Here is a 23,580-nt window from a genome sequence, read left to right as displayed (position 1 = left end):
CCATGGTGGAGCAGATCTCCACCTGCAGCCCATGGAGGACCCCACGCCAGAGCAGGGGGATGCCTGAAGGAGGCTGTGACCCCCTGGGAAGCCCGTGCTGGAGCAGGCTCCTGACAGGACCTGTCGCCCTGTGGAGAGAGGAGCCCACGCTGGAGCAGGTTTGCTGACAGGACTAGTGACCCTGTGGGGGACCCACGCTGGGGCAGTCTGTGCCTGAAGGACTGCACCCTGTGGGAGGGACCCACACTGGAACAGTTCGTGAAGAACTGCAGCCCATGGGAAGGACTCACACCGGAGAAGTTCATGGAGGACTGTCTCCTGTGGGAGGGACCCCATGCTGGAACAGGAGAAGAGTGTGAGGAGTCCTCCCCCTGATGAGGAAGGAGCAGCAGAGACAAGGTGTGATGAACTGACCACAGCCCCCATTCCCTGTCCCCCTGTGCTGCTCAGGGAGGGGAGGAGGTAGAGAAAATCAGGAGTAAAGCCTGGGAAGAAGGGAGGGGTGGGAGGAAAGTGTTTTTAAGATTTGGTTTTATTTCTTTATTATCCTACTCTGATTTGATTGGTAATAAAATAAACTAAATTCCCCAAGTAGGGTCTGTTTTGCCCATGACATTAATTGGTGAGTGATCTCCCCCTGTCCTTACCCATGAGCCTTTTGTTGTATTTCATCTCCCCTTTCCAGCTGCAGAGGGGAGTGATAGAGTGGCTTTAGTGGGCACCTGGTGTCCAACCAGGGTCAACCCACCACATATACTCGACTTTTAAACTCTCCAACATTTCTGCTTCTTTTTTTTACGGTACAGGTCTTGTCATTTCATTGTTAGAAATGTTCCATGACTGCCTGACTTGCCTGCCTGAAAATGTATTCAAATGAAGGGTACAAAAAGGACAGATCAGGACTATATTTCTGATTTCTACAGAGCAGCCAGTGAGGAAGCATGGAACAGCAGCCATGCTAAAATTATGCCCAAGAGTGGACACAGACCAGGTTTTTAAGAAATTACTTTTAGGGGTTTGATATCAAAAATTTGAGACATTCTGGAAGACTGTTTCCCTGTGATATTATTGTGATAATTATTATCTTATTCAATTACAAAATAATGGTGTGAGCACAAAAAGCTATTCCTTTTCCAGTTCACAGTGTTCTGAAAATGAAAAAAAAGCTTTTAAATGCTAAAATCATAAGTTTGCTGAACTCAGCATTGCACTAATGGTATTAGTAATCTGTCCAGGTTGTCTCTGTGGTTTTACATGAAAATGCTGTATTACAGCTTCTCCCTGAAAGGTAAAGATTTCAAAATACTATAGTGTATTTTTTTATGCTATTGCAAGTGTATGGTGAAATAGCCATTGATGATATTGTTGAGAAACCGATAAATTGAATGAAATTGTAAATAAAAAGCAGAATTGCATTGCTGCTAAAGATTAAACATACATTATCAGGGTTATTAAGCACTGGAGTGTTTCAGTGCTTATTTGATTTTTATATTATGCTGAAAATTGCTAATGGTTTCCCCTTGCTGAAGTCTGCTTATTAAAATAAATAATAGAATTGTCCTTGTTAAATCTTGAAGAACATTTTTTAAAAAATCGTTCTTGTTATGTAGGTAGCTGCAAACAGTGAAGGCTATCAGCAATATATTGGACCAGGTGGCACACTGGAATGAACCAGTGCATACCAGGAGCATATGTGAGTGCAGGTCTGAGGATGAGGAGGCCATGAGTGAGGAGGCTGAGCAGCAAACAAGGGAATTGGGGCAGCAGCCCCTTCAGTTCACACCCCAGTGATGTGCGGCTGGAGCAAGGAAAGAGCCTACTCATCTTGTTCCTACAGAGTTTGAGGAAGAGGCATTTGGCATGCTTATTTTTCTTTGTAAATGAATATGATTACACTTTATATACCTTACTTCTAGCACCAAACTGTCCCTCAAACGGAACATTCTGCAAGGTCTGAAAATTTGACTCACTTTTTAGGCAACAGTGGAAAAAAAAGTGGTTTTGCCTTCTTGCCTCATATAGTTAAGTGTAAAAGACTACGGGTTTATATCACAGCTGTGCCTGGGAGTGTAGTCCTTAAGCAGAAAGAGGAAGCCTTAACACAGCCTCTCCTACAACAGATTATGTTTGTATTTAATACTTGTCATTTTGAGAACAGTCTTGTAATGGAAAAAAATCAGCACTATTTGTTGACCCAGCAGCATATAAGTATTTTAATCTCTGATGAAAAATTAATGGTGCCAATGAGTAATAGGCACACAGCAGATTTTTCCTTCACCTGTCATGTGGCTTGTATTACTTCAGCCTCTTTCAACTCCCTTTACCCACTAGGCAAGGAAAGCAAAGTAAATGAACTGCCCTGTAAGTGATGGCTCAAAGACAAGACATAATCCTTCTCTATTGGGCCTAATGAGAAGGAGCTGTTAGAAGTTTTCATAAGCCTATGGATTCTATTATATATAAGGGGTTAACAAGTTCTTACTTGCCGCATAGGTTAGAAGGGATTCAGTTGGGCATGGAGACTGGTAGTCATTCTCACAATGCATTAGAGAGCCCCATTCATGAGCTCCGTTTCTAAAACTTAGACTAAACCTGTTTCTTTTACTCTGTTAATTCTCTGTATAGCTATTCTGTAATCTTGCTCCTCAGGGCTTTAGCACCTTTCCACTTTCTAGCTAAATTTATTTCTGGTCGGTTTGAGCACCTTTGGTTTTATGCAAGTGTTGTCCTCAAGCTTACTATCTTTTCCTGCTTGAAGCATTTTTAAAGAGCAGCATCTACCCTCCTCCCACCCCTTGTCTTGTTAGACGAAACAAACCATGCTCTCTTAATCTTGCTTTTGGCAGCCCTTCTTTGCATCTGTTTTAGTCTGAATATCTCTTTCTCTAATAGCAGTGACCAAAACTATAATTATATTCAACTGCTGCTGCCTGTGCCTTGAGCAATAGAGTAAGTATCTTCATATCACTGCTGGAATGGACACTGACAGGAAATATCCTAAAACCAGTGATCACGCTTCAACATTTAAAAGTTTTATCTTCTTTCCTTTGGTAGTGAAACCTCCTTCGATTAAGATCTCCTGCATAGATAATTAGAAGCTAAGAGATGACCTAGAGGCTTTTTCTCTTTCTGATTTAGCATAAAGGGAGATTATTTTGTGTCTATACCTTTTCATTTTCTGATCCAGACTATTTCCTCCTGCCTTTCAAAATCAGAGCAAGGGCATTATATCCATTTTACAAAGATTTGACATTATCACTTTCTAAACTAAAGTGTGAACTTCCTGATTTTCTTCCCAGGATGCAAACCTGGCACATTTTCAAGTGGGAACACTCATCTGGGCAGACAAACCCTCTCTTCTCTCAATTCATGAGTAACCTGGAATGCAGAATGCTTATCTACTATTTTCCTGTGATTTCTTATTCTAGATTCAAAACTCTACATTGGTATCTCATTCTTTTAGTTTTAGTTCACATTTTCCTGGCCAAGGAATTCTCTGGTGATTGATACACGGCTATTTTTGTAGCTGTGACTGCTAACTCAATTTCAGTTTGTTAACTGGATAACCGCACAGCATTCCCAAGGGTACTTCTTCAACGCAGCATTCTGTTAACATGATATTCTGCATTGGAGTATTCCTTCTCCCATTGTTAATTTTACATTATTCTTCAGAGGCTCTTTTTCATTCTAGCCTATTTTCTTCTCAAATCCATGCTGCACCGAAATCTTATTGTTCAAAATATTCATGATCACTCCTAGATTCACCTGTGAAGAGAATTACCATGTTCTTCAATCCACCCAAATGGTTAAAATATGCTAGTATTTGACCCAGAACTAATCCCTTTGCTCCCTATCAATAATCCCCCTTAATTTAAAATTCTTCCTTATTTAGCCAATCCTGAGTCCTCTACAGTTCTCCTTATTCCATTTTCTTGTATTAAAGTATCACGTGGGATTCCACATCCAAAGCCTCAATAGACTTCCTGAAAAGTTTTACTTTATATAAAGTGCTGTAGGAACACAGCCACAATAGTTGCAAACTGCTAATATTTTTTTTGAAGTAACTAAAAACTAATTACAGATGGAGCGATAAAATGTTGCACCTGCACATTTTAAAGTGGTTTAGTGGGGACAGCACTAACTCCTAATTAGTGCCTGATAGACTGTGCAGCACTTGCAACACTGACGATCAAAGACTTTAGTTTGAAAGGATTCAATACATGCATCTTGTGAATTTATACACAGAGTGTCCTAAATCAGTCTGAATTAATTACTCTATAGCTTAACTCAATTCTGTGTGTACTTTTAAAAGCCACACCTAAGAAAGAAGTTACAGCAGTAAAGAAGAGAAAAAAGGGTGAATGAAGATAGTAGCTTCCAGCAAAAACTGTAATCAAACCCAGATCCTGCCCTGAAACTCCTCCCTCCCTCTCCTCCAGACAGCAATGTAAAAAATTAGCAATACATTTAAACTGAATCAGAATCTCGTCACAGAATGAACCTGATTTAAATACAGCCTTTTCTTCTTGCTCTTTATATGTAGCCTTGACCTCACCACTTTAAGAGCTATGATGTTTTTACATTCTCTAGGCACAAGAGTGAACTGGTGTTTCATGAGATTTACCTACTGTTGTTGCTGTTGTGTATCTTTACATACATGTGCTCTATCTCAAATATTAATATTTATGCAACTCGGAACCAGACTTCCTCTAGTACACACCAAAGATTACAATCAAGCTTTACAGAGGTTAACGTGAAGCCCATGCACTCCTCATTCCTAGTTTGTGAGCTGAAGCTACCCACTTGGATTTTGCAGAGAGAAGGCAACCAGCTGCAAGTACCATTTTGGAAGTACCCTTCTGAAGGCAAAACGGTACTTGCCTTCACTCCTGTGAGCTGATTAAACGCATTCATGTAAATCCACTTGGAAAGGCCATGTCAAGTAACATGGAGACAGCATAGATGTCTTAGCAAGTACACTGTAACTTCTTAAATCTGGGATCTCAACAGTCAGCCAAATAGCTGCGCTCTTCAGCCCAGAATATGTTTAATGTAGTCTTCTGGAAGGCAGATTAGAAAAACCAATGGCTCTAAACAAAATGACTGCTTTTTCAACAGAGCCATAGTGGAAGCTTTGCAGGCAGCTTGTAAAGAACTAGCAATAACCTGATATTTAAATAAAGCTAATTTGAGATATTCTGTACTCATTCAAAAGGTAGCTTTCCATTCTCTAATCGACTCCTAATATGTTCAATTTATCCACAGTACAGTGAGAACTTCTCACTGAAGAAAAATTCTTGCATTATGGTAAACAGAAACATTACACTTGCAAAGGCTAGCTCAATATACACACTATAACCCCACTGACTGACCATTAGTAGCTCACACGTTTTATTTATATAAAAATTAAATGGAAATGTTATTGCTTTGTTCACCACAGGTGTTTTCTTAACTAAATACTTAACCCAAAAAGCTATGACTGGAAACTTATGAATTCAGAATAATGCCTTTGATAGCCTTATAGATGATGCCATAACTTTGTCTTTGCCAGGGGAAGTGTACTATGTATGTTGTTAATGAGACTATCCTATATTGTCCGTTTTGATTTAGGATGCTGGCAGCACACCTTAACTCTACACAAGGTGCCTTGATCAAAACAAAGTATATAAAAATGAAATGTCAACAATCTCACACCAATGGGAAAGGCTTGATCTTGTTATTCCTTTACTCAGTTCCTAGTAATTGAAATAAAGGGAAGTTGTACCAAGTACAGCTGCACCAAGATCACAAAACTTTCTTTACTATTTTTATTGCTGTATTCAAGGAACTACTTTTGGTGTTCACAGTTTAAAAAAAATGGGGGGGGGGGGGGGGGGGGGAGGGGAATAAACAACATACGTTCTTTTACTTATTTTTAAATTTCTATAGCTTTTCAACTTTTCTGTTTCTCCTCTTTTCCCTTCCTCACATACTGAATGACAAAGGCTTCTTTAGTCCTTATGCACCTAGAATTTGTTTGCCTTGGGAACAATTTAAAAAACAAGGCTACAGCTTATGCACTAATGACACTTACTGACTTCACTGGCAAAAACAAGCCAGAGAACTGAGGGCGCATCAGAAAAGTATGGATATCTGAGTAAAATGACACGGGTAAAAATGAAAAATATATCAGATTAAAAACAAGAACAGCCCAAATCAAAAGTTTTTTTGCACAGTCATGGGATACTATTTAGCAATTCCTAAGATACTAAAGGATCTCAGCTGTCTTCCTCAAAGTTCCTTTCCTAAAGGCAGCCTCATAACATTTTCAATGTTTTAAGACAAGTACAGAAGGTGACTATCAAAGTAAATGTTATTTTTAGTAGATAATGCAATGGCAGGTGATTAGTCCCAAAAGGCAAAGTGACAAATGCACTGTTTTTTGGTGAAGCTGGACATTTTATCTACTGCATAAAACATACTTTTTTTTTTTTCTAGTAAACATTTTCATGTTCTGTAGCTAAGAGGTAAAAACTCACCGAGAAACCTGTCAAGTAATCTTATTAATGGGCACATGCCCACCATGTGACAGCAGCTGTGTCTAACTCAAATTTCACTCAGTCATACTGTTTCGAAGAGCTCACGCGTACCTTCCTGTTGTTGAAAACGTTTCACTGACGTACTATATTGTCATAGTTTACCACACCACCCTTCCTGACGTAAGCAGAAAGTTGCAAAGGAATGAGCAGTAAGACCGTAGTAAGCTCTAAATGTCAACTTCACAACTCTAAAGGTAATTTCAAGAGGATGCATATATGAAAGACGACAAAAGGAAATGAATAATTTATTATTTCATTTATCAACTGCTCATTTTCCTCTTGACTAGAGACACCCGAAGTTTGGCATCCAAAACCAAGGCTTCTGTAGTAAGCTTCTCACTCAGATGAACTATTTCAAGATTTTATTTCCTTTATCCTGTGACAGGAATAGCTGCTCAAGTGAAGTTCTGGGGCTTGTGATTATTTTCAAATAATAAATGAACCAAACTGAAGTTATCCCAACAAAAAGCAGCAAGTCCTAAAAATATCAGTTAATTTTGATAATTTAATATGCCATTTATAGTCATCCAAACATTTTACTCAATACCATTATGTACAAAACCCACCGAAAATAAAAAAAGAATTTAAATGTTACCTTTCAAATGTAAAAGTGCAATTAACACAGGTAAAAGTTTTGTAGGAACATTACATTTCTATTAAATTCACAGGCTACATAAGAGCCTAACAGGTATATTGCCTACACTAAAGTGAATAAGGATTTTATTTTTTGTTAATTTTGAATAAGCCTGGTAGTTGATAAAGTTTTACTGCCACCATAATTATGGTACATACATCAAAAAATGCATAGCACATTTTTTTTTCATAATTTTCAGAGCAACAGTAAGATCTGTAAAATTCAAAAATTAACACCATAAAACACTGTATCAAGTAAGTGTGCACAAACCAGCCATTCTGAATTGCTTTCTCCAGAATTCTGATAGCTTTCCAAAGATGTTATTTACCCCAATAAACATTCTTCCTTTACAGTACTGAATGGATGTTCTAGAACAAGATTTACATTTATGATCTTTCATGCATTACATATTCACAATTTGGAAAGAAATGGAAGGCCTTCATACATATCAGCCTTTAATCTTATCCAGTCCTGAAGTCTCTGCAAAGTTGTTTTTTCTTGTATTAATATTTTTGCAGCTTTTCTCAGTTTTTCTTCATTTCGTTCTAAATAACGAATTCCATCTGTCTGCAGCTGATTGAGTTTCTCTTTACGACTCTCATCCAGAGGTATGTCTTCATTCATGAGAGGGTTAAATCTGAAATAAGTATTTGGAGGTAACAGTGCATCCAGCATGGTGTGAACTTCTGTATTGAAAACAAACGGAGGAAACAGTTATATTTACATGAGACAGACAAATAGTCCTACAGTCTCTGAACAGTGAGTGCTCTGGAGTGACACAGTACGTGTAAATACATGCTGCTTTGCTGAGTACACATTTTTCCAGCATTGCAAACCTTCTAATGAAAAAGGGGTTTTGGTAAGGCAAACAATCCTGTAGCTCTGTTTACTCTGGAAAAGCTTCATCTTTTATTCTAAGACTACTTCACTGGTATGACAATTCAGAAGCCTTTGCAGCTATCCAGATTTTCAGTTACATGTACATTGCATTCCTTTACAAGTGAGAGTGCATTCTGAAGAACAGGAATGTAACTTACATATTCCCATTCAGGATACCCATGATTTGTTACACTCAGTACCAGTGGAAGTAGGTATTATGAAAATGACAACCATATATCCTTCTCTAATCTCAAAGACTGCAGTAAAAAATATGTAGGCTTAAAACTTTCTTTTGTTTTCAACTAATTCATTTTTTTATATATTACTAGAGATTTTGGGTTTGAATTGAACATTAATTTAATTTAAAATGTTCAAGTTAAATTGTAACAGTTAACTAGTATGACAATAAACTGGCTATGTAATGTATTTGTATGTTCTTCTCTTTTTTTTCTTTTTTATAACCTGTTTTCTCTCTCCTTTTAGACTCTCTTCTCTTTGTTGGCTCCCTTAAAATTCCACTTCCATGACTACCTTCATCTTTCACTCTCTTTTATTTCCATCTTCTCTGCATTCTTTTAAACATCTTCTATTATATAAAAATTTTAAAGCTAAAAAAATATCACCGTAAGACTACAGCAAAAGATTCTTTGTAACCTGAAATCTTCTCTCTCTTGGTCCCAGAGACTCAGCTGTGTCTCTGTTCTTGCCTCACCACATCCAGTCTTTCTTGCCCTATTTAATATTCTTCCCTGTTTTCTTCATAATCTAACTTTCCATTTGCTCAAATCTACTCTCCCCTCTTTCCATTTCCTCTCCTTTGGTCTCTACAATGAACTTCCCTTTCCTCCTTTTCCCATCACATTTCTTGCCTGATTTTTGATCTGCAATAAAGCTTCTTGTTCCCTTGATAGAAAGCGGACAGCACTTCTCTCCCTCCCACAGTTCCCACTCCTTTTCCATGACTCTGCAAAAACCAAAGGTGTCCCGAAATCTGGCTTCTTCTTACTAATGACAGTCAGTTGACAGAGATCATGCAGCAAGGAATCTAGACTGTAAGAGTATTTCTTGTTCCCTAGCTTTTTACAGTATCAATTTCCTTTGTAAAGGGGGGGAAGCATCTGCATATCAGTATTTCCCATTTATAAAAACAAAAAAGATGTAAACTGCTAGTGATAAGAGTTCCAGTGTACTCCTCTCCTAGGAACAGAGTTTATTTTTGAAAACACATGCTTGGCTCCTCCCGCAGCAATGGAAGTCATGACCACTGGCAGGTACAGTCTAGCCCTTGGAAAAGCACATGTATAAAAGCATATACAGAAAAGAACAGAACTAAAATACTTTTCCTGAAGCTGTTGAAAACCAAACAATGTTCTATAACTATTAAGCATTTCTGTTTATGGGAAAAACAAACCAAATAAGAAAATATCATTTGTCTATTTAAATTAATTCCTGAATATGCCTTTATCCTGAAGCACGAGTAAAAACATATTGCTTTGCATAAATCCTGTTGGATTACCATTGTCATTCTGACAAATTTTAAGGTATCTTTTATGCTTAGTATACCTTTGTCATCAACCTCATGTTAACAGTTGAGAACTCAAACGAAAAGAGCTTAGCAATAACACAGTGAAGATAAAGATTCATGGAGATAGGGCTAAGAAACACATTCATATTATCGTCTCCAGAATACCTGTAATACTGGTACTAAAACACCAACTATACATAATGAGTTACAAAAAGGCATGTTTCAAGTAGTTTCAATGGGGTGAGAAGGGGAAAGACAAAAGGTTGCAGATTGCTCTTTGAATCAGAACTATAATTCTAAGAAACTTAAAAAACCTGAAAACAGTCACAATACAAATGTATCTTAAGTCACCAACCTTCTGTATCAGTTGCACTGCTGATAACATTTGTGAGTTTGGCTTTCAAACTGGTGTATGTGACACTGGTCTTTCCCTCGCTTTCGTATCGACCAGTGCCCAGTGATACCAGACACTGCAATGGAACATTTGGCCAAAGACACTTGCACTCATGAACTGCCAGTGCAGAAGGATTATTTAGAAGCAGACCCCCATCCTGTAAATTAAATAAAAATGTTAGTACTATACCTAGCATATGGCAACTAAAGTAGCATAGCACTAATACACAAAATCAATTAAATCAAACAAGCATTGATTTCCATCTCTTGTGCAACTGTTCTGTTTGTGCTCTACAGCAGCTGCATAGCTAGGCTTCCTGGGCTTATGGCCACTGTCAGAGGAGCACCTGGCTCTGTGGCCAGTTCTGCTGTTGTGAGTACTGTATAGAAGATGTAGGATGAAACAGCAGCCCTCACTAGAATATCTGAATAAGTTATGACTTCATCTGAAGATTTTTTAGGCAAGACAGATACACGTACTGACAATTTCTTAAACAGTCAAAAAGACTGCATCTCAAAATGTTTATTACTGGTATTACAAAGATATATTCTGTAACAAAATCCAAATCACTACCTGCAGATTCTAAAAAAAAATAAAATAAAATAATAAAAAAAAAAAATCACAAGAGCTAACCTTGGCCAAAGCTACTTTATAAGCACAGTCATTACACAGGATGCTATAGCCTGGATTTAAGACTTGGAAAATCACAGAATCACTGAGGTTGGAAGGGGCCTATTGAGCTCATCTGGTCCACTCCCCCTGCTCAAGCAGGGTCAGATGAAGCACACTGCCCAAGGCCATGTCCAGTCCAGCTTTGAGCATCTCCACAAATGGAGACTCCAAAACCTCTCTGGGCAACCTGTTCCAGTGTTTGACCACCGTCACAGTGAAAAATTTTCTTGCGTTCCGATGGAATTTCATGTGTTCTCATTTGTGCCATTGTCTTTTGTTCTGTCAGTGGGCACTACTGGGAAGAGTACAGTTCCTTCATCTTCATTCCCTCCCATCCTTAATTTGTACACATCGGTAAGATCTCCCTGAGCCTTCTATAGGCTGAACAGTCCCAGGTCTCTCAGTCTCTCCTCATATAAGAGATAATCAAGTCCCTTAAGCATGTTTGTGGCCTTGCACTGGACTCACCCCAGTATGCTCATGTCTCTCTTGTACTGGGGAACTGGACACAGTACTCCAAATGCAGCCTCAGCAGTGCAGAGAGGAAGGATCATCTTCCTTAACCTGCTAGCAACACTGTTCTTAATGCAGCCCAGGATGCTGTTGGCCTTTTTTGCCACAAGGGTGCATTGCTGGCTCATGTTCAGCTTGCTGTCCACCAGGACCCCAACGTCCTTCTCCACCAAGCAGCTTTACAACCAGCCAGCCAGTCCCCAGTGTGGGTTGGTGCATGAGGTTATTCCTACCCAGATGCAGGACTCTGCCTTTCCCCTTGCAATTCTCGAGCCTGCTGAGGTCCCTCTGCGTGGTGGCCCAAACATCTTGTGTACCAGCCACTCCTCCCAGGTTTGTACCATCTGAAAACTTCCTGCAGGTGCCCTCTGTCCCATCGTTCAGATCATTAATGAAGACGTTAAATAGTACTGGCCCCAGTAGTGACTTGCTTCCAAGTGGACTTTGTGACACCAATCCCAACCAACCCTCTGGGCCTGGCCATTCAGCTACTTTGCAATCCACCTCACTGTCTACTTATCTAACCCACACTTGTCTCTGATGTTACGGGAGATAAGTGTTAAAGGCTTTACTAAAGTTCAGGTAAACAACATCCACTGCTTTCTGCTTGTCCACCAAGCTAAGTCGACTCATTGCAGAAGGGTACCAGGTTAGTCAATCATGAGTTTCCATTTATAAATCCATGCTGAATTCTTGTCTTTCATGACTTTGGAAATCCTTTCCAGGAAGATCTCCTCCATCACCTCCCAAGGGATTGGGCTTTTGCTAGCAACATGTCAAAAGCGTAGGTGATGAGGCTGGGATAAAATACTTTAGGACTAGTAAGAAACAGTATGACTAGCAGTCTGAGAAGCATTCAGACAATGAGATTTTGATTCAGCAAATCTCGAAAAGGATGTTCAGCACTTCTTGGAAGCAAAATGATCTTCACTCCAACTAAGAAATAGGTTACTTTGGACTCTGAATTCAAGAGGACTTTCTATATTGGGAACCCATTTTAAAAAGCAGTTATAAAGGCAAAACTTAAGCTGAAAACATTATCAACAGCAGAAATGAAGATCTTTATAGCCATTCAAATCCATTAAAAAAACTCCATGTAAAATATAAAAGAAACACAATATTGACCACAATAAGCATTATGCAAAAGCTCCCTATATCCCAAAGCTTCCTGGACTCCCTATATCCCATACCTGACCACCACATTACAAGAACAATAAAAATACCCCAACTCCACTCAGGAATAGATTAGAATAAAAAAATGTTTCAGAGTTGATAAACATTTTACAGAAACTCCTTTTAACTACAGCTGTGCTAGATAAGTAAAAACAGGATTACTGAGCTGAGTTTGTTTTATTGATTTTTTCATTAAGCTTTCATTTCAACCTACAAAAAGCTCTTTGAACTCCTTCTGGATACTGTCCACTTTGCTTAAAACACTGCTAAAATGAATGGTCTCTTTAGTGTCTATTATCCTTTGCTTATGTTTAAATTCACTTCTACACAGAAAACTAAATACAAGGTTGTTTTTGTCCTTGATATAATTTCCCATGAATCTTAATCTAAAAATCTTAATAGTTATCTTTGTGGTGTTTACTTTTTTCTTTAAATCCTACATTAAAAACATGTTTACCAAATAATTTCCACTGATCTTGTCAATTTAATTAAACACAATTGCTTCACCATGGGAAAATTAACAAAAGTTAGGAGGTATATAATACTAGAATACTACAATATTTTTGTAATATTGAGAAATAAAATATCAAAGGAAGGGAAAGTACACATATCAAATGGGTACTGTGATGATAACTAACATTTAAATATGGAAATCATTGCACAAAACTTATCTGGTTTAGGTTTACTGAAATGACAGTAAATATCCACTCCTAATAATTTTCAATTTAGACACCTGTAACAAAACTTCTAGAATTTATATAGATACATGTAAATTTTGGAAAGTTAGAAGTAGGACTCAGTAAGGAAGGCAACTGATTTTCTTCTTCCCCTCCAAACAGATTATGGTTAATAATGACAACATCCTCATCAATATTGTGCTTCAAATCCTCTTACTCTGTTAAACAAAGATGTTCATCATATTGCTCTTTTGCTTACAACGATCAACTACTGAAACAGTAAATAATGTTATTAGTTAAATCGGACTATTAAGGATTCAATGAAGGAAATACTGAAATAATTTATATAATTCTGCAGCTCCAGAAACCCTAGAGCTAATTACATCAAAGGCTGAAATTTTTGTAGAAAAATATTTCACAAGTTTTAAAATTAGTTGCAATGATTTCACATGTATTTGAATTCTAAGAAAACTGTAAACAACAAAGACTTTTCCAGTTCTAAGATTAAAAAATAGAAACTAACCTTTCTGATTCTGAGTAATTCCTCTATCAGCTTTTGACACCCAATTAGAAAGCACTGAAAAACTGGAATACGTACAGTAAAGAACCACTAAGATGGTTTGTGAGCTGAAGCACATAACATATGAGAAGAGATGCAGGGAACTGGGTTTGCTTAACCTGGAAAAAGAGAAAGCCATGGAGGAATCTAATCACAGTCTTCCACTACCTAAAGGGGGAGAAGACACAGCCAGACTCTTTCAAAAAGTGCAGAATAAGAGCCAGAGAAGCTATGGAATCTCCATCCTTTGTTATTTTCAAAATTCAGCTGGGCAAGGCCTTGAGCAACCTGACCTAACTTTGAGGTTTATCCTGCTTTGAACAAGAGGCTGGACCAGATCACCTCCTGAGGTCCTGTCCTCCTCCAATTTTCCTAAGGTTCTACTCTTTTTAAAGAAATACGATATGAATCATGGGTGCATGTTATTTTAGTTGTAAAATGAAATTACATTTTAAAAGCCATTCTTATTAGAAATTGAACTTTGTCGGTCCAGTCTAAGTCTCGTGGAAAATGCAAACATGCATGTTCCATACGCAACTCACCTTGGATTCTGTAACTGAAAGTGTAACTTACAGGAACTCTTCAAATGACTGGACTACTTACCAACATCCACAAAATGTGCAATTGTCCCAAGTTCTGACTCTGGACAACCAACCAGAGTAGACCCCTCATTCTCTCTGTTCTCCCGTTCTTAGATTGTCTGGCCTTCCCTATGTTTCACCATTTCTTCTCGTTTAGCTATTTCTCAATCCAATTACAAACTCTCTTTTTCACTTCCCAAACATACATGAGTCAGGCCTTCCCTTCTGCACTTTTCTGTGCTGCTACGGTCAGTGCACTGGCAAGTACTAGATGTTTCTTCATATGCTGAACTTTGCAAAACCACTCCACACTTGAGTCAACTTAATTTGCTGGCAGTACACCAAACACAAAGTGCCACAGTAGGAATGTTAATGCAACTAAGTGCCAAAAAAGGGTATACAACTTTCCTAATGTCATCATACAGGTAGAAGGCGGCTTTTTAAAAATTTTGAATAAAAATAATGGAAGTAATCAAATAAATTAATCTTAAAATGGGCCTTAATACATATAAAACCAAGCCTGTTAGTGATAGCAAAGCAGTGAACTTAAGGACTGGACATTACTTTCAGTCTTTTGCCAAAGGCTTTCCAAATGGTAAACACTCAATTGTTGTGTTTTATTTAATATTTTATCAGCTAATTCTCAAGTGAATGAAATTTTTAGGGCTTGTTGGTTGTTAGCCAGAAGTCTAAAGCTGTAGCTAGTATTTTCTATAGATTTTTTTTTTGACAGTTGCAAAGTAGCAGGGAAGGCTCCTTCATGATTTGACTACCAGATCATAAATTATTTAAAGCAGGAAAAATGCACCTTTTGTAAGCATATGCTCCAATGAAAACTCTCTGGTGAAGACACCCTGTTTGCCCAGTTTAGGGATAAAGAAAGGCCTGGTTAAATATTATCACACAGATGAGGGCAAATTCTACAATAAGAAGGAAAATAGATCAGGACATCTCAAAGGGGAGCCTGGTAGCACACAACGCTCTGAAAATCTTGTGCCTTCAATAATTATGGTGAATATGCATAAAGTCAGCACTCACATATTTAAGTCAATACTTTGAAAACAATTACTTAAGATATTAAAATATAAAAACAGTTTGAATCATACTTTTAACATGGGCAGTTGTTTCTAACGAGTTCAGAATACTCTGTACATTCATAGGCTACCATTGCATTTTGTAATTTTGTCAGACTCAAGTTGTACCTTGTAAATATTCTGTGTAACATCCTCTGGGCTGCACAGTTGCACTTGAATGATGCTAAACTTTGCGAAGAAAATAATCTAGCACTGAATGAACGATATATAACTTAAGAAAGCCAAGTGTGATATTTGGAAGCTGGGTTTGTTGGCTCCATAGTAACCACTTCACCTCACTGCCTATGCCGACATGCTTTGCATTTTAGTTCACTTTTTACAGACTTGCTCTGTTGTTTACTTTATTCTCTTTGTGGAAAAAGTGGAGACTGAATTAGCACAAAGCTATAACAAGACAGGCTAAGATTCTGAATGGACTTTTGAAAAGTATTTTTTAAATTCTATGTTTAAAGTCAACATAACTATAATAAATATGCAGATTAAGGATAAGGCTTATTGCTTCAAATGACGAGTTTGAAGAGTTGCTGCACTATAACAAGGGGTTGCTACTTATAAAAATTAAAATAACTACTCTAAAAACATTTACTCTAGTTTCCCTAAGTAAAAGGGGTATGCCTTGCTGAATCATTCTGTAAAATCAGCTCAGTACATTTACCTAAGTAGCAGCAAATGTCCTCAGAGTAGAAGACAAGAATGAGAAACATGAGCATTCTTCTATTACCTGTAAGATCTATTCATACAGATAACTTCAAGGTTCACATCCCAACCTAGTCCTCTCATTGGACTGGGCGCCCAGGGCCATTATGAGAATGTTAGTGTATTCACATATAAGGCTTTAAGGCTTGCTCAGTCAAGCATCACTGGGCTACCAAATTACAGTTTTTAATATATGCTTTGTGAAAAAGGAACCTATGCATTCAGATTTAACTGTACAATAAACTGGCCCCTATAGTGTTCAGCACAAAAATACTCCCCTTAATACAAAGGTTACATGATTATCTTGTTCTGTTAAATGTATACAAAATGTTTGAAATCTACATTAATTATGGCTCTCTCGTGAGTAATCAGTCAGTCTGGTTACACTACTACTGAGGATGAAACTGCTGAAGAGGAGCTCCCAGCAAGTACAGGAAATTTTTATCTCCCTGCACAAACTTCTGACCCCATAAAGTATATAATGTTTTAGTAACATGAAACAGCACAGAAATAGAATTGTTCCCTCTTTATCTTGGTGACAAGCAATGGCTGGTGGTGCCAATATTTCTAACAACTCTCCATCTAAAATGTACAGTGCCCTAGAAAAATTTGGTTAGATTCATTCTCATGGTGGGTCTGATCCACTTTTCTGCATGAGAGATTAGTGAGAAAAGATCTTTTATTAAATGAGATAGTTTTCTGTAAAGCATACAATGACCTATGGTTATCTCTTTACACAAATATTTCATGCAATTCATTTAGAAAGATTCACCCTTGCTTCATAATTATGCTAATAAGGACGCTATTGGGTCAACTACATACAATTTATAACATATTGTGCGCTGGGCTGATTCCCAACTGAGGCTTAATTGGTGACAGATATTAAGGAAATCCTCTATACATCAAATCTCTAATAATTTCAGAATGAACCAATTCCATTACTTAAGAAAAGGCAGAGATGCTCCTTTAAATCCCTGAAATAAAAAACTCGTGCTCATTACTTTGTAACACTATCCCAAAACTAGGATTTCTCTTCAGACACTAGAAAAACAAACACTCTAGAACTGTGACAATTAACTGCTTAAGTGTGCATTGAAAAGGGCATTCCCCATGAACTGGCTAAAGGAAAAATTCTTTAGAAAATGTTTGTACAGAAAATGAAAATTAAATGCATTTGTATTTATATTATTGAATGACACTAATATTAAAATTTCCATTACTGCTGTCTTTGACAGTTTAAAAAAAAAATCAGAAGGTACATTAGCTACATTTGTACTTGTACTACATCAGTTGCCAAAAAGAGAATGCTTTATACTGCTATCGCACTATATAAAGTAAAAAAAAAAATCTAATAGTTTGAAAGTTTACTGAAAAGCTTCCTTTTCAGTACAACTGTTTTCCTATACAATATTTTCTCCCCTAAAAATTAGTAACACCTACATTGTTTGCATACACACAAATGTCATGCTATATACTGCTGAGAGCTATCAATACTAATGCTATTATAAGCTAAACATTTAATAATATATTTCACATTATTTTACCCTACAGTAGCCATGTTTGCTCTTAACATTTCTTTAGAATGAATGGTTGGCTGAGGTAGACTGCTAGGAGATTATCTTAAATTATTAACTCATCCCAGCAAGTCATAAATTCACAGAAAATGACCAACTGCTCTGAAGACATTACTGAATTCATGGGTTTATGGCAGATATGTAAAATGTATTAAAGATTTGCTAAATATTAGCAAACACATAAAAGAAAGAATTATTTGGCAATAAAATATACTGTCAGATATATGTGCAGCACAGACTGAATTAAATGAATTCTGCAATGAACAAGACACATTACCAAAACAGTATGCATTTTAACTGTGGTTCCCAAATGATGAATTCCCTGTAATACTACAAACGAGGATCACAGTGTATAACCTAAGAAAAAAACCTGGCCTGTGGTTGAACCTACACTGGTCCCAAATTCAGGCCCACAGGTTCTCCATGTGATGTTTGTGAAGCACAGGCAAGGTTCAAGAGTACAGTTAAAAAAACCCCAAACCACAACAAACAAAAAAAACCCCATCAACACACGTATCTGAATAAAATATTCCTGGATTCAGATGACTCTTGAGTGCTCAAGTCTAGATTTGTCCTTTCTGACCACATGTAACTTAGGAAGCATACAAAAACTTTATTGGCTATGACAGGGCGTATCAGACTAAGTAGAAAGCTCTAGTTACACAAAAGAATCACATTAATATAAAACTTCCACAAGTGAGGCAATAAATCCCAGATCCAGAGATATCCTAATTCTTGTGAAAAAACTGACCATGTTAGATTTTCAAAATGTCAAAATACTTTAAATTTTTTTCCTAAGCTAACAATGGAACTATTAAGACTCAATACATTTTTACATCAAGAACCCGATAAATGTTATCGATATTACTTATTCATATTAGTTTTGCTAACTGATTGGTCTATACTTTTATCTGCCAGTTTATTAAGTAATGGTAAAGTGTCAGGAAATTCAGAGTACTTTAGAAAAATATGGAAGAATATGAAGACTAGTAGTGATCTGTAGGGAATCCAGGTGACTCATATTATTGGATATATCACTGACAAATGCACTCAAAATCTGCTGGTCATTCATCTGTTTAAAACTGTACAATAATCAGAATGTTGTAAGCTAACTCTACAGACAACTTCTAAAACTAAATGTATTACAGACTCTACAGTATGAAAAATGACAAGAAATTTGTGATTTCAAACTGGAATAGGATTTCCCATAAAATCCCTTTATTTATAAAAACTACGCAAGCTACTTCAATTTCTTAATACAATTTTATTCTTGGTTGTCTCAAACATTAGATTTCATTCCACTATAATTCTTAGAATGGACAAAATTTAAGAAATAAAGTGAACTAATTATTGGAGATAATTGACGTGAAGGGTTCAGGATCTGGATACGAACTGCCTAGTATTTGTATCCACAGTGGGAGCAGGGAAAGGGGGAGAAAGAACTGAAGGAAAAGTTCTGCATTTTCACGAGCCCTCTAAATTAAGAGGTACATGACTCAATGACAAAATACAAGATGGGTTTAATCAAAAGCAGACAGAAATTGAAACAGAAATTTTTAGAGGAAGAAAATCTGGGTTTATAAAGCACCTTACATACCAGACCTCTGGAAGCGATGAAAAAGACTACAGTGGAGAAAGCACTGGCTAATCAGATAGGACAGCAGTCTACATGGAACAGGGAACTCTTTGGCTGGGACTGTTTTCTATGAGAGCTACTCAGCAGCTGGTTTGGGGCTCATCATCTTTATTATTATTTTCTCAAAAGCATGCAACTGCTAATGAAATCTGTTACTCTAAAGTTAGAGGCTTTCCAAATACAAAGGTCTTACTGTAAATACAGAGTGACTCAAAGAAAACCCCAAAGGAGACGACGTATAGCCAAGCAAAGTGCTCATAAACACAAAGCTATGCTCTTCAGAGCTAAGTTGGAATCAGACCAACTGTAAGAAAGATCCAAGTAGAGCCCTACCACAGAATGATTCAAACCACCTAGAGATGAAGTACGTGTTGAAAAGGCAACTGTAATTCTAAGCCATACCTTCCTTTGAAAAAAGAAATACATGATGCAGTTAAGACATCATCTAGAATACAGTGTTCTAGCCTGATCAAACCAACTCACCTTAATTTTCCTTCTAATTTAGAAATGCTCATTTTGAATCTGATATATCATTCAACTTTGCACAATATGTCTTAGGTCATGCCAAAACACACTGAATAGTCCAGTTTCAAGAAATATTACTCAAACTGCAGCAGGTGCAATGAAAGACTATTAGGATGATCAAGAGAACACAGAGTCTATTTTGCAAGACTGAGACAGACTGGCATATTTAGACTAACAAAATAAAAAAGGATATGAGTGCTTTCTATACACACATCGGAAGGGTAAATACTACAAGAAGAGAAGTTAATTAAACTAGAGAACAGTACTGGCACAAGGAGAATTTGTATCCATTAGTTAGGAAAAGATTTAAGAATGAAAATGAGCAATTTTCTGGCCATGAGAAAAATGAAGAAATACCTTCTAGAAATAGGCTTCTACAAGGGTAGCAACAGCAAAGACAGCTTTACATGTTTATGAACTACAGTCTATGGTGCAGTTGGCGACCATGACAGAGGACTGAATTTGACCCGAGGGAAACTTTCTAAGTTGTATAGGTAAAAATCTAAAATATATATCTGCTACTAAAACCAGGAGTGTAAATATACCCCCAGTAGAAGAAACACTGCAAGGTAAAGAATATTTGAAGAGACTGCCAAGAGACTGATTTGGGATTCGCAAAGTTAACACTATAGATTAATCACTGTATTGGAAGAGAAGCTTAGTAAATAGGGCTGAGACATTGTGCCTTATTCGACTAAAGGGGATGCACTGGGTACTGAAGTAAGTGACTTTATGCACGTTTTGTATACATGGTGAAAATTATTCTTACCACAGTACTAAGACCTGTATCTGCAACAGGATGAGGGCAGTTTCCTAAACTACAATACAGAAGGCAAATTAGGTAGCTTACAAAGTATGAAGTGATTATTTGCACTAAGCACCAGACGACTATATATCATAAACAAGCTTTCTTTAAGGGAAGAGGTAGAAGTGTATCAATAGTCCCACTACATTCTTAGGCTTTTATTTGGAATGAATCACCAGGCTATTTCATACGGAAATATGGCCCCATTCCAGTCAGTATTAGACAGATACACAACCTGGGAAAATAAAAATTACAAGCTATCAAGAATTGACAGTAAATTGTTCTTTTTGATCTATGAAATGGCAGCTGGTAACATCAGAACCTAGACTGGCTGTATGGACATTACTGAATTGACTCAGTTCTTAATTTTTCACTGTACCAGCCTCCTCTGATTTTACAAGATTTGTTTTACAGCAAATATTAGCTGGTAAATAGTGTCACTAAAGATATACAGACTCAGAAGTCTAAGCAAAAAAATAGTTAAATGCAATACAACTCATTTCAGAGTAAGGTTTTTGTTTGTTTTTTGTTTGGTTTTTTTTTTTTTTTTAAATAAGCACTCTGAAAATTACATTAGCAAAGCATCACTCTGAATCATTGGAGAGAAAAATTGTAATGCTTCCAAGTGAAATGCCTAAACAAAATATACTCTTAATTTCATTTCACTAAACAAATCTTCCAATAACACTTCACTTAACAAGTCCCTGCAGAAAACCCTGCAAGCAGTCTGCTCTGCAAAATACCACAGCAATTTCACAAAGGCTGGTAAAACACATCATGCGTGTCCACCTTAAGAGCTGCTAACCAAACCTCCAGAATCAATAAAAGAAATCCACGCAGCTAACATATTCCAGTGAAGTCCCTCTTCCTTAAACAGTAGCTGACATTGCCTTGAAGGCTGTAGGAAAGTGTGTATGGCAACAAGTAGACAGAGAAACAAAGAAATATTTGTTTCTATCATTGTGAGAACAAGATACACCTATTAAACTGCAGTCTGTATAAGCTCTGGTGCATACTGATCACCATGGCATATCCTAAGAATGAAAAGAACTTCAATGTGACCTATATTCTATGTCTTCTTAGAGCCTGGGAAGCACCCTTGGATCTAATTTTAAAAGCTACCGTGTAAAACCAATTAGGGTAGGATCCACTAAGCAAATCACTTTTGAAGGCCTCTCCCGTAACAAGCTACAAAGATGAAATGGCTTTACAGACTTACTGCCTAATAAAAGGACGGGAAAAGTTTGAAAAATATGAAGAAACTGTGTATTATCTTTTTTTAATGAAGGTGAGACTTGAAATTTTAGTTACATCATATTATTTACTACATATGTTTTTTATTTCTAGGTTGTATTCTCACCACACATCCTGTTAAACTGCATTATTAAAACTCCACCAACAGACTAGCTGTCAATTTAACTGCTTTACTATCTCATTTTGCTCAAAGAAAATAGGGTTATTTGAACACTATTATAAGTCAACACCAGCATTTTAATAAATGGAATTGTAACACAACAATGAAATCACAGGAAGCTATCAAGAAAAAGGTGATCAAGCTCTTTGTATTAAATTTTGAGAAAAATCTGTGGCTTTGTTAAATTTACCACCACCACCCACCCACACAGATAACCCCTGCTGCCCTTTTAATTAATCCTGTGGGACAAATTTAGTTTTCACTGTAAAACCTAGTAATGAAGTGTGCATAATGATTTTGTTAAATCTTAAATTGCTCTTTTAATTAATTGGTAATTTCCTCAGCATACTGTACTGTCTACTGAAGTGACACTAATGAGTACCCCAAATGCTTTTCACACTACAGAAAAAAAAAGGGGGGGGGGGAAGGAATAGATACAAGAAACAACGCCTCTCCATGGGAAGTAGAGAAAAAATACAAAAATCACTGGTTGTAACAAGGCTGGGGAGAGGTTAAGAGCCCTCAGTGCTTCATAAATAGATTTTAAAATTAAAAAGCTGACATGTGGCAATACAGCTTCTATATTATAACATCATGACTTGGTCTCTCTTGACTTGAACAGTTCCTGGAGAAGCATGTTACAGGGATTAAATCCCTTTGAATGTTAATGTGTTCTTCTTTTGAACCACAAAGAATATTAATCCTCCTCCCCTCATCTACCAACAGCTGCACTGTTTTTTCCTACTTGACAGAGTGGAACGAGATAGCATGGCATGATTGACCTGATTGTAAATATTGCTATTTGGTTTTGAACTGCTTACTTTTTGCTGAAATATAACAAACCTGGCATCAGCTTATCTGCAGCACAAATAAGAGTAAGTGCTCAGGCACCTAGGAACCAGTTTCTAAACAATTACATCAGAAGAATTGTAAAAATAATTTACTGCCTCCTTAAAAAAAATTAACACACTTGATAATCCCGTCAAACGTTTATAGTGACTAGTACAGGAAGTCAGACTAGAATGTTCCCAGAGAAAAGGGCATGCACGTGTGTACACAAGTACACATGCATGTATAAATGTACAGATTATGGAAAAGTGAGCGTTAAAGCGAACAGCTATAGTTCAGGCATGATTCCAGCATAAACGTCATACATAAAATCTTTATGTCATACATAAAATCTTTATGAATTAATCTCAACCCTACACATAACTGCCATTCAACTACTTCACATAGTGTGTGAAAGGACTCCCAATTTCAACAAAAGCTAGATAACATAAGACAAGAATATGCAGGCTGACCATAAAACAAATCCACTCGATTTCCATTATCAAAATAAATATTTTCACACATTTGAAGAGTCCTAAGTCAGATCAACTGTCAGAGTACTTTTCATTCAGATTTAAATGTACAACTGACTGATAAGATAATACAAAACCTGGTCTCTATATATAATCCTTTAGGAGTCCCAAACTTCAAAGCCAGGAAACAAATCTCACTGTATTTACTATTTTGAATTTTCACAGACATTTTACAATCATTTTCACATTTTGGCCATCTCTGTTCTTTGAATTATTTAGAAATCTCAACAGTACAGAAGCAGATTATGTATATTAATTAATAAGGAACTAGCATGGTTTATATTCAGAAA

At 36.9% G+C, this 23,580-nt stretch overlaps 1 protein-coding gene across 12 annotated transcripts in view; it reads right to left on the bottom strand.

Moving 5' to 3' along the window:
* Window positions 1-6,795: 6,795 nt before the first annotated feature.
* PNPLA8 (patatin like domain 8, phospholipase A2) overlaps window positions 6,796-23,580 on the bottom strand; it is a 41,179-nt gene continuing 24,394 nt past the window's right edge. For 10 of the 12 annotated variants that reach the window (XM_074870310.1, XM_074870318.1, XM_074870319.1 and 7 more), the window contains 2 exons: window positions 9,972-10,167; window positions 6,796-7,898 (listed from right to left, as the gene is read on the bottom strand). In XM_074870310.1, coding sequence (XP_074726411.1) covers window positions 7,624-7,898; window positions 9,972-10,167 — 471 coding nt within the window. In that variant the 3' untranslated portion in view covers window positions 6,796-7,623. Of the gene's footprint in view, window positions 7,899-9,971; window positions 10,168-13,568; window positions 13,724-23,580 lie in introns of those variants that run through there. The other 2 variants (XR_012629183.1, XM_074870317.1) reach the window with 2 other exon arrangements.

This window comes from Strix uralensis, chromosome 5 (genome assembly GCF_047716275.1).
Source record: "Strix uralensis isolate ZFMK-TIS-50842 chromosome 5, bStrUra1, whole genome shotgun sequence".
In the NCBI taxonomy this organism is placed as follows: Eukaryota; Metazoa; Chordata; class Aves; order Strigiformes; family Strigidae; genus Strix; species Strix uralensis.
This window is presented reverse-complemented; position numbering and strand designations above follow the sequence as displayed.